General features: G+C 37.4%; 1 protein-coding gene across 1 annotated transcript; it reads left to right on the forward strand.

Moving 5' to 3' along the window:
- The first annotated feature begins 8,166 nt into the window (after positions 1-8,166).
- Positions 8,167-12,465, forward strand: LOC110865786 (KH domain-containing protein At3g08620). The gene is made up of 7 exons (XM_022115107.2): positions 8,167-8,434; positions 8,563-8,651; positions 9,439-9,608; positions 10,303-10,425; positions 10,520-10,636; positions 11,039-11,182; positions 11,998-12,465. The coding sequence occupies exons 1-7, from the start codon at positions 8,346-8,348 to the stop codon at positions 12,142-12,144; spliced, it is 879 nt and encodes a 292-aa protein (XP_021970799.1). The 5' UTR covers positions 8,167-8,345; the 3' UTR covers positions 12,145-12,465.
- The last annotated feature ends 270 nt before the right edge of the window (positions 12,466-12,735 follow it).

Consider the following 12,735-nt stretch of genomic DNA (forward strand, 5'->3'; position numbering starts at 1 on the left):
AACAAACATGTGTCAAAACAATTGAAAATCAAAAAGGATAACAACACAAGATAAGCCAGAAAGATTAAAGTTATATTATTAAACCAAAGGATCATTAACCCTTTCAAAAAAGTTGTCAAAATTGCCAACCCACATTTCTACCAGCAAAACGTGGCCCGTCCACATGGGTTGGCAAAGGGTGTCCATTGTCTATGCGGTCTTAGCATTTTTGCAGGAAAGTAGAAGCGGCAGGATCACAAAGGCTTCATCCCCCAAACAGAGGATCCCTCCACCTTTTGTAATCCTACCTATTGTTCAAAGGATCCAGGATCCTCAACCCTAAACTATTGTTCAAATACAGACCATCATTGTTTTAAAAACATCACAACCACTAAACAAAAAAAATTGGGCTCCGGCTATGTCTAGAAGTTTCCATCATTGCCCAATCTTGCAGCTCAAACCTTCGCTGCACCATTACCACCAGCTCCACTCGCTTCACCCTGATCCTTGCCAGCATCACCACCTTCCAGCATGGGGATCTCCTCAGCCTCATCCTCGTCCTCCAGGTCTGCCAGCCTTGCCTTCCAACCTTCAACATCCCACGAGCCTTTGTCAAAGGTAGGATCCTGAGCCTCCGTAGCCATCTGCAGTTGTATCTTGTACATGGTTACCGCAGCAGAGACCTTAGCGTCTTGGGTAATGTCATGCTTCTCATAATCAAACTTGATCAACGCTTTAACAGCCTCATCTTTGACTGCCCGGATCTCCTTCTCAAGATCGGCAATCTTAAGATCCTTCAGCCCACACGTCTGTTGAAGGTCAGCAATTTGACGATCCTGATCCTCAACCTGATTGACGTAAGTCTCCATTTCGGAGAATTTCTAAAGAAGACAACAGGAAAGCAACATCAGACACATGTGATCCTCGGACTTGTCGAAGACAATTAACAGGGGCAGTGATCCTAACCTCATCAAAATAGTCAAGGAATTGCTGACGGAGAAGAGGAAATCCTTGAAGGTCATCTGAAGCCTTCCTCTTTTTCCCTTTGCCTCGGGCAGGTGCTTTAGGGGCTGAGACTGAAGGGCTGGCGGCAGGAGCCTTCTTCTTCTTAGAAGACGTGACATTGGCAAGGTCACTTATCCCAAACATGGAGGCAGATTTAACAGACCTGGCAGACTTTCCGGCACCTACACCATTCAAAAACAAGATAAGTTCCCTTGTTAAATTAAATACTTTCACATAAAACTTATTTTCTATGAGGATACTTACTTGACATTGTGGCAGATGCAGAGGATATCTCTTGAGAATCTTGGATAATAACCTGGAAACTTCGAACTTCAGGATCAAGCTTCTTGAAAGCTAACACTCTCTCTTTGGCAGCAGGGGTCAAGTTTAAATGAGCAATGGAGATAGCTGCACAATAAAGAAAAGACATCAGTGATCCTCATCATACGAGACGGGACTGATAATGATCCTTCAAGGATCCTCTACCCTACCATGAGTGACCCATTCCTCGGGCAGATCCTTCCCATCCGGGATGGAATCCCTCTTAACAAAGAAAAACCGACGTTTCCAGTTTTTATCATTCTTGGTAACTTTGAAGATAGGGTGATCCTCCCCAGATTTCCGTTTCAACAAGTACCGGTGAGAACCAAAGGTGGTGAGATCATAGAGCTCAGCTAACTCTGACATCCCCAAATCAATCCCTTCTTGCTCGATGATCCTCTCAAAGGTATATAGAACCCTCCAGATCATCGGCATAGCTTGGATAAATGAGATGCCGGTAAGAGAAAAGAAAGATTGGGTAAATGTCGGAAAAGGATATGAGTACCCGATGAGGAAAGGGGTAGCAGGAAAGGCCACCCAGGTGTCCGAAACAAAATCACTCAAAGCAGTAGGGTCAAAAGGCTTAAAAACAACATTCGCCGGGAAGCAATGGCGAATCTTGTCTATCTGGATATCGGTAAAACAGCACCTCTCCATAGGGGAATCCTTGATAATCCCCTGGCTTTTCAAGGGACTATCCTTCTTAGAGCCTTTGTGCGGTGAATTCCGAAGAAGCATGTTCGAGACAAAAAACAGAAGAAAAGCAAGAAAAAACAGAGCAAAGAAGAGAAAGAAGAAAATGATACCTGATCAAAGCCTTCGGTGACGATTATAAAGGGAGATACTTCGAATTTAAATACAAAGTGATCCTAACCCTATCTCCTATTTATAATGATGATTCGCAGGGATTGTCACATCAGTGGCGTAAATATCATAACGGCTAGTCCATGTGCAACGGCTAGTAAATCGGAATCGTCCGTTAGAGATAAGCTCAAAACAAAATATAACTCATCCATTTACATTTAACTCCTTATATTTTGGGGGCAATTGTTAGGGCTGGATTTTTACTATGAATGATCCTTATACGTGATCCTAACCAGTGATCCTTATTTCTTTGGCAGGCAGTGATCCTCAGCCGGACCTCAGGATCAGGATCACGGGACATTGAGGTGATCCTTATACTAACGGTCATTTTCGATTACTACAATATTATTTTGCAGGAATATCTAGCAGGATATGCCCTACATATCATGATCCAGGGACGCGCTTTTACAAATATGGCAAGAGCTGAATTGAAGATGAACGTTGTGCCGGATATGGAAACATGGCTTGATCTAAGGGCAGCAATTTAGGCTAGATTATCTTTATTTCTAAAGGGGTAATGAGCTGATTAGTGGTCTATCTACCTAAAATAAGTTACCTACACATGTATAAATACCCATCTTCCTCATTCGGAAGAACACACACAACATACGACACAACTCTCAACACTTAGACACTCAGTGATCCTTGTACTCAGCTCATTATCATCCGAAGTTGTAACTACATTTTTATTATATTGAAGTTGGTGATCGGTAGTTGCCATCACCCGAGGTTTTTTATGCCGGAGATCATACATTGATCAAGGGCTTTTTCCTCGTATAAATCGTTGTGTCTTTGCATATTCATCACAGAAGTGATCCTTTACTTTCATAGCTAACCAAGCATCATACCCCGTTTACATATAGTTTGGTTACATTATCCTTGTGTGATTTTTGACCAAAACAAATACCACGCAGACGAAGACGATGAAGACATAGAAGAAATTGAAGAAATGGAAGAAATAGGTGAAGCCATGATAATTTTTTTAGCGAGAGATGGGGTGGTAGCGGGTAAAAAATGGTACAAAATATGATGACTTTTTATAAAAAGAGAAGAGTGGTAATAAAATGTGAGAGAGAATGGGTTGGTAGAGGTGAAAAGTTATGAACAAATGGTTAAAGAGGTGAGTATTTATAAAAATGGAAGTGAATTGGAGTGTTTTTTGAAATATGACTGTTTAGTTAATTAATAAAAATTCAGAAATTAATTTTTTTTCTAACGGTCAAATGCAGCCATGGTCCCCACATATTTTTGTCCTTTTGTGCGCGTCTTGAACGTCGGCTTACAGCCGTCGACGACGGGACGGGGGGGGGGGCACGGTGTTGAGGGCGTCGCCGATGCGGGACGGTGTGGGGACGAACTTCATACCGAGTAGTCTTAAAGGACCATCACCATACCCTCTAGCCTAATAAGCAAGTCACATATATGTATGTGCACATACATTTATAAAACAAAATCCGTATTTTATAAATGAAAATCGATACTTATATGTATGTGTACATACATTTATAAAACAAAATCCGTATTTTATAAATGAAAATCGATACATTTATGAAAACAAAATCCATATTTTATAAATGAAAGTCCATATTTGCCAAAGGGTGATGATTCTATGTCCATCACCGGTTTCTACACCACTACAATATTATCGTTGTTATTATACCATATTTCTGCCTATATAGACAGAAAAAGACAAAACAAAGGATACAAGACTTAAGGGTAAAGTTTTAATGCTGTAACAATCTTATTTAAAAAGATGTGTATGCCAAAATTAAAGGTATCTGTTATTAATATGGAGTTATATAAAATATTGGAAAATTTTGTATTTTTTAATGAGCTTTGTAGATAGATTTCACTTGATAGAGAAATAATTATTGAAACATACTTGCATATGTTATTTCTTGAATTAGTTTGTGTTACATGTCACAATTCTATATAAGCGCATAAAAAACTACCCCCACCGACACCTCCTAAAAACCTAGACCACCGCCCCCCCCCCCCCACCCCCCACCCCCCCCAACAAAAAAAAAAAAAAAAAAACTAAATTCACCCTTCCACCAAAAGCCTACCCCCCCCCCCCTCTCCACACCCAAAAACCTAATCTTAAACCTCCAAAAAATCTAATTCTAAAACCTAAACTAAACTTAAAAGCTAATTTTAAACATATATAATGCACATCTGCAACACAACTTTTTTTTTTTTGAAAAAAAGTTTTTTATACGTAAAAAATAGCGAATTTTAATTAAAAAAAATTGTAAAAGAAAACTGCCACGTTTTTAGGCTTTTTTAGTTAGTTTTTTAGTTTTCTCATTTATATGTAGTTTTCTCATAATTTTTTCCCTATTTACATAAAATTGTATCTATGCGACAATAGGACAATAAAATGAAACATGTGAATAAAATTCGCTTAACTAGGAAATTACAATATTGATACTTTAATTTTTTTCTCTATATTTATTTTGTTATATCATTTTCACGTATCTAATTTGAGTATTTAATTTTTCCATGTCAACTTTATTCTGCGCTTTATTTGCTAAAAAATGAGACTCTTGTATATTTGCGAATATTTTTAATAACATGTTATATAAAGTAGATAAGTTGACAGATCTTGATTTTTCGTAGATATGGAGGTAAAACTTGTGCCAAATAAAAGATATTAATGTATCTAAAAAATAAATACTTTTATATTTTTCTCTTTTAATTTAATATTTAATTAATATACATGAAGTTTGAATCATATCTTGTCAGCCTTAAATGTAGTCCTATTTTTCTACTCATTTTAAACGTGTTTATATATTAACAATTTTTAATTATAAAAATGTTTGTTTTGAAACAATATTATTTTGGTGAGCATCAAATGGAAAAGGCAAATAAAAACCGGGAGTTACGCACACAAAGTCACTACTACTGTCACACAGCTAATAATTATAATTATAAAAAATAGATAAATGAAGAAAAAAATTCCATGGCAGCACCAACACATATTGGCCCCACAAAAATTTAAAGGCTTCCCGACTACATTTAAGTATTTAACTATTTCACACTATTGATCCCCTGAAGCTTGACCAAATTTACGTATTGGTCCATGTTTTTGAGCATATATAAATTAAGATATAATAGATATACCAGACAATCGGTGACTTGTTTGAATAGTATTGAAGAGAAGAGTTTCTGGTGTCAAGTGACGTCTGTAATTCTTTTCTTTTTTTTGTGTTATATCATGTTGACTCTCGTTTTCGGGTGATATTTGCGTAATCGACAGTCCAGTGACACAAATTCTTTGAACATATTCGAAGAGTGACGAATAAAAAAGTTATGGGTTCAATGCTAATAAAAAGTGTTGGTTTCAAGGAACAAAGTCTCTAAATACGTGACTACATAGTGTGATGATGGGATAATAGGATTTTGTTTACAAATGCTAATGATGAATTTTGATAAGCACTTTACAAAACATACATGTTTCTTTCTAATTATACAAATTTATAATATATTAAAGGACTTAGAAGAGGTGGTAATATGGTGTATAGCATTGTACACTTTAGAGTTATATTTATACTCTCCATGTGGTTAATTTTTTATGAGAGAATGCATTGGTTTTTATGCTAATATGTTACCATTCTACAACCCTACTTGATCATGACCATTAATGGAGGATAAAGATCCTCGAGAGCTTCGTGTTTATATGTTCCGGTTGGTATGTAACTTTCACAATCAACATTTCTCATTCTTAAAGGAGTTTATTGATATGATAATAGCTCTAAATGAGACCTTGTAACCCGTATGGTTCTTGAGAGGAGCATTGGTGTTTATACTAATATGTTTCCTACATTCTACAACCCTACTTGATCATGACCTTTAATGGAGCGTAAAGATCCTCGGGCTTCGTGTTTATATGTTCTGGTAGGTATGTAACTTTCGCAATCAACATTTTTCATTCTTAAAGGAGTTTATACTTTATTGATAGAGTTAACTGCCATTTTCGTCCCTGTGGTTTGGTCACTTTGGCCATTTCAGTCCATTTTTCAAAAATGCGTCATTTTCCTCCCCGACGTTCTGGAAAGGTGCCATTTCAGTCCAAAAATCATAACCCAGTTAAGTCAGTTAGTAAACAAGGACTGATTGTGTAAATTTGTAACATAAAGGACTAATTGTGTAAATTTGTAACACCACCACCACTAGCCCTGCCACCACCACCACTCCGCTGCCACCACCACCACCGCCACCACAGCCACCACCGCCACCACAGCCGCCGGAACCACCACCACCATCAACGTCATTTTGGTTTTTGTGTGTATGAAAGATTTGAACTTGTATGAAAGATTGTGTGTCCAAAACCAAAACCCGTTTCACGCTGCTTCAAACAGTGACAAAGGTGACAACAGTGGAGATGGTATGATGGTAATTATGATGAATGACGGGAATGATGTCCGATGATGACAACAATGGTGACCGGAGTTGCAGGTTAGCCGGAGATGAGAAGGGTGGTCGGAGAATGGTGCTACGGTGGTGAAAGTGATCGACGGCGAGGTGTGCAATGGAGATATAAAGGTTGTCGGGTTATGCGGAACGATGGTGGTCGCCGGAGTGAGGGGTGAAAAACAATGATGTTCGGAGTGATGACCGGAGAAGATGGTGATGTTGCAGGTTTGAGCGATGATGAACGGACAGTTGCCTTATGTCGAAACAACAGTGATGAATGGAGATTGCGGTGAGCGGAATCAGAATCGGTTTTTCGGGAAGTTATGTTTCGAATAGAAGTTGCAGGAGATGAACGTTGAAGATGATCTTGTGTCGGAAGCTTTCGAATGGTGGTGATGAACGGAGCCGAGCTGTGATCACCGGAACTTGCAACTTCACCGGAACCTGCAACTTCATTCGAATTCAGGCAAATCGACCACTTCCATCGTCTGCATCCTCAATTTCGTTTTGCACGTAAACGTTCCAGAAAATGTATAAAACGAGAACGTCGGTGTGGCTGTGGTGGCGGTGGTGGTGGTGGTGGCAGTGGCTGTGGTGGCGGTGTGGCTGTAGTGGCGGTGGTGGCGGTGGTGGTGGTGGTGGCAGCGGAGTGGTGGTGGTGGCAGGGCTAGTGGTGGTGGTGTTACAAATTTACACAATCAGTTCTTTATGTTACAAATTTACACAATCAGTCCTTGTTTACTAACTGACTTAACTGGGTTATGATTTTTGGACTGAAATGACACCTTTCCAGAACGTCGGGGAGGAAAATGGCGCATTTTTGAAAAATGGACTGAAATGGTCAAAGTGACCAAACCACAGGGACGAAAATGGCAGTTAACTCTTATTGATATGGTAATAGCTCTAAATGAGACCTTGTAACTTGTATGGTTCTTGAGAGGGGCGATGGGATATATAATGTTTTCTCTACTTGGTTTTCTTTTCTCTAAGTTTATGTGTTACTTATGTTTTAATAATTAACTCTTATTATTTTCCGCAAATAAATGTATTTATATAACTTCAGTTCTTGTTAAATGGTTACTGATACTAATAACACTATATATCTCGATGCAAGCAATTATCCATTTCGATATATCTACCCTTACCATGGAAAACAAGAATCATTTATAAAATAAAGAAGTTTTCGATATACTTAGCTTCCGACATCAACTCCTAAGACCATAAACTTCAAAGGTGGCACTAGTTAATCTTGCATGGACACTGCTCACTGAAAAAACAATGATTTATCAAGGATTAAGAATCAGACACATTAAGATGTTAGAATACGTATCAACTTCACACATGTTCTTTTCTCCACTCCGGCATTCAAGCCTAAACGCCAACACACAACCCCTTAACAAAAACGCATCAACACATTTACGCCTCTACTCGCGATGATCCAAAACTTCATAGACCATCCAACACCCAAATGAAAACCTCAAGGACCACAAATGTAAAACAACCCAAAGTTTTAACCACCAACCCCCCTTTAAAAGAAGCCACTCAATTTTCTTTCTTTTTTCCAATTTCTCCACTTGATTTTCTTGCTGTCTGTCTGTCTGTCTTTCTGTCCGCCCGCCCCACTCTCCTCTTCAAGGTTTACTGAGACCATCAAAGCTTATTATCTTACCCCTCCCCCCCCCCCCCAACCAACCACCACCCCACCTCCGTCGTCGTCCACGGCGGCCGGAGGCTCTCTCCGGCAAGGAACAACCACAATCATGTCAAGTTTATATGGTCAAAACTTGAACTACTCACCTGCAAGAGCCCCTTCTTCACCACATATCTGGACCAACCCAGATATTGAAAGGTAATCTTTTTTGTATAAAGATGATAAATTTGTTATCTTTTTTGGTTTTTAATGATGGGTTTTGGTTTTTGTTTACTTTTTTGAAGTTTTATGCAAATTTTTTTTTTGGTGGTTATGTATGTTTACAGCTCATACCTTGCAGAGCTTTTGGAAGAGAAGAAGAAGTTGGGTCCTTTTGTTCAAGTTCTTCCCATTTGCAGTAGATTGTTAAATCAAGGTTTGATAGTTGATACTTTTTCATTGTTTGGATCTAGTTTTTTATATAAAATCTGTTGTTAAATTTTGGGTTTGAATTATACATTATACATTTTGCATTAATGTGGTGATTTTTAAGATCTTTCATATTAAATGGTGCTACTTAGTGAGTTGGTGATTGCTTGAATTTAAATTGATATATAATTCTTGAATGTGTAATGATATTCTTCCTCAAATGGATTGATTGTGTGGTGTATGTAAATGCCATACTTTTATTTATTTATTTATTTTTATTTTTGTTTTTTTGTGCTGATAAGTTTCATAACTTGTTTTCTCTTTGTTGATGATGATGATGATCTTTAAGCGGTTGTATTACCGTGCTTTCGGTGATATACATCTGGATATTAATGAGTATGCCGGCATTTTTCATGCCTCGGAAACGTATATGATTTAAAAATACCATAATAACGACAATTTGCTAGCTGTAAGCCTGTGACGGTGGTAAATGGTGTGACTATATTGCTATTCCGAGAAATGTTAATAAGCTAGACAACCTGAAAAGCGTGACACTTTAAGTAAACGAGGTGGCATTAGGCGGTGGTCGGTGGTTAACGTTGGACTCTTTCGAGTCAATGCTATTCTAAAGCATTGAATTTGCTTGTAGTTTTAAAAGGCGTTTTTCATGAACTGGCATATTGATTATTAGTTTACTGTATTTAAATTTAAACGTTCAAGTAGACGGATTATTTTGATAAATTAGTGATATTTATAGAAAATGACTGATTGGTAATATTCCATTTGATCCGCAGAGATATTACGGGCTTCGGGAATGATACCGAATCAAGGGTTTAATGACTATGATAGACTGCAACGTGGAAGCCCAGGTCCTCTAAATCCTTTAGATATCATGCCTGATGTTGCTGCCAAAAGTTTAGGCCGTTGGAACGGAAATGCTAGTTGGAGTCCTCTTCAACATGAGGTCAGTCATCTATACGCTATTATGAATTTAATTTCCGTTCTTTTTTTTTATTTCTATTGGAAAGTTTATTGCTTTATTACTTTCTATGGCCTAATTCATGTTTATAAGTTTTTACCCCATTTGCTCAAACAATTTTAATCTATATATTTTTCTTTGCTCAAGCTTCATGTTCTAAAGTAGGGGTGTGAATTTACATCGCACGAACCTAATGAATTTTGCAGGTTTGGGTTTAGTGTAAACGGGTTCGAACTAGTTTCATGGTGGGTGAACTAGCGAACACGTCTAGCTAAACGGGCTGGGTTCAGGTTGACCTGGTGGATTCACGGGTTGATCCGTTTAATCCATTTATTTTTAAATGAAAAAAAAAATATGTCTTAATTTATAATGTCTGGGTTTTTTTTTTTTGGGCAAAGCTTTAAAACTAAAAGTGAAATTAACACCAATTTTTGTAATTTAGACTGAATGGTTTTATATACATCTCTAGTTTTTTTTTTTTTTTTTTTTTTTTTTTTTTTTTTTTTTTTGTGGTTATAGAGTATGAAATATTAGTACGCAAAAAATAAAAATAAAAGATTTTCGGTGTCAAGGCTAACACATACTCTTAGGCTTACTTCATTTGGCAAGACACCATTGCTTAATTGTAGTTGAATTTTGCTTTCATGTTGTTGACTTTTTATTTTGACTTCGATTGCAGCGGTTTGGTGGGCCACAAGGACTGCCACCGATTGATCACTGGAACGCAGCACCAGCAAGCCCGAGCTCGTTTAATACAAAGAGGGTGTTACGTTTGGATATACCCGTTGACAGCTTTCCTAATGTACACAACGCACCTCAAATCAAAAGCTATTTTATTTTTTAACGACCCGTTTTTTCTCTCCAAACCCCGTTAAACGTTTCTTTGTATTATTTAGTTCAACTTTGTTGGGAGGCTTCTAGGTCCACGAGGCAATTCCTTAAAGCGAGTCGAAGCTTCTACTGGATGCCGTGTCTTCATCAGAGGAAGGGGTTCCATAAAAGACCCTGATAAGGTAAAAAGAGTTGTTTTTCACTCGTTTCTGGGACCCACAAAACATGAATGGAATAAATTAGGGGTGACAGTTCCAACCTGTTTACTTATGAATATCGATCTGGGTTATGCTTTATCTCTAATGGGCAAATAAAGGCTAAAACATTAACTAAAACAGGAATGAATCAAATGGACCGAAAGTTATGTATCGTCTAGTTTTAAAGTATGCACCCATTTGACTTCATTTCTTCTTGTACAAAAGTTTACTATTTCCAAAGTTCTAGGTTTTGGGTCGTCTCATTTCGAAACGTTATCCTACATGCGTGACCCGCCCATTTTACTACCTCTGGCATATGCAACTTAGTCATTTGGCCGAGTCATTTTCTAGTATTAATTATTTTCTGTGGGTTGTGTGTGTGAAAAGGAGGAAAGCTTAAAGGGGAGACCGGGCTATGAGCACCTTAACGAACCACTACACATATTAATTGAAGCAGAAATGTCTGCGAGTATCATCGATGTGCGTTTGAGACAAGCACAAGAAATCATTGAAGAGCTCCTCAAACCCGTGGTATGTTTTCTTTCACGCTTGCAAGATATGTACAACGTGCATAGTATGTAATATACTAATATATACAAATATGGAATAACAATTTATTCCATGTTGAAAAAAAATTAAGCTATTTTTAGCTAAGCTAAATACACGGTTAACCACCCATAACCGATTCGCTATAACCATCAAAACCAAATAACCATAACCACCATAACCGATCGGTTATGGTTATGGTTATCCAATAACCGACATCGTGGTTATGGTTATGGGTTTTGGTCAAAACCGCCCCAAACCGGCCCATGCACACCCCTAGTGCATAGGCATAAGCATGAAATTTCATATGCCCTTGTATGTTTTTCAAGTTTATAAATAAAAACATTTGTTATCGGTCTTGACAAAAATTTACACAGTTTTTTAATATGATGTTCATGGTCTGGTTTGGCCGGTTTTGAAGAAAGTTCTGAGCCGAAGTGCTAACTATGGTTTCAGAAACTGACAAACTAAACCGGTTTGGTGGGTCAACTGGACCGGCCGGACGGTTTAACTGATTCTTTTTTCAAAAACTTTCGTTCGTAGTAGAACTTTTATAATGATATAGATGTTAATGAGTATAATGCATAATTACATATACATAATTGCATATTTCAAAAATTCAAAAAATATACATATAAAAAGGTTACACAGCCAGTTCAAGTTACACGGCCGGTTCTAAGTGCCAAACTGTTAGCTGGATCGTTCAAAATTGAATCGTGTAAATCTCAAACCGCCTGGAAGTAAAAAAGCGCGTATAACTTGCATATTTTTTTATGATTGATCTTTTTCTTGCATTGCAGGACGAGTCTGAAGATCTTTACAAGAGACAACAATTAAGAGAGTTGGCTATGCTAAACAACAACTTTAGAGAGCAAAGTCCGCAACCTAGAGGCAGTGTGTCACCTTTCAATTCTAGCGGAATGAAGCGTGCCAAGACCGGTTTCTGAAGAACTCGATTATGCATCTTCATCATCAACAACGTCAACATCATCAACGTCATCTTCATCAGCATCATCGTCATCGTCATCGTCATCAACGACATCATCGTCTATCTGCTCCTATTATGAACGTTAACCGAAACATGAAACAAGGATTGCTAATATCAGTTTGATGTAGGTTATTTTTTTTTCTTTTTAAATAAAAATAAAGATATGGGTTGCTAAGAACAGTTTGAAAGTAGAAACAATTATTGGATTTATTTGTTATCAACCTTTATTTGTGTTTATTAGTGTGAAGTATATTTTATAGTGCAAGTCATTATATATTTTCATTTGGTTCATTTGGCTAATATTAGGTCAGTTTAATTCAGCATTTTAGGAACCATCTAATTAAATTAAATTTATTTGTGAAGTTCATATTATTCATTAGATATTTAAGACATTTTTCCTAGGATCAATCACAGTTGACGACTTGTTTAAGCGTTTACAAAGGGCGGAATTGTTTTCTAAGGTTGACCTCTGATAGTGTTATCACAACTTCATATGAAGGATGAAGATGTTCTAAAAACATTTTGCACAAGGTGTTGTCATTATAAATTC

This window comes from Helianthus annuus, chromosome 6, assembly GCF_002127325.2.
Source record: "Helianthus annuus cultivar XRQ/B chromosome 6, HanXRQr2.0-SUNRISE, whole genome shotgun sequence".
Lineage (NCBI taxonomy): Eukaryota > Viridiplantae > Streptophyta > Magnoliopsida > Asterales > Asteraceae > Helianthus > Helianthus annuus.

Excerpts from the sequence above, each read along its gene's own strand:
- LOC110865786 (XM_022115107.2), top strand. The coding sequence starts at position 8,346 with ATGTCAAGTTTATATGGTCAAAACTTGAACTACTCACCTGCAAGAGCC. Across the intron at positions 8,652-9,438 it reads CAGTAGATTGTTAAATCAAG|AGATATTACGGGCTTCGGGA; the intron begins GTTTGATAGTTG and ends TTTGATCCGCAG. Across the intron at positions 10,637-11,038 it reads CCATAAAAGACCCTGATAAG|GAGGAAAGCTTAAAGGGGAG; the intron begins GTAAAAAGAGTT and ends GTGTGTGAAAAG.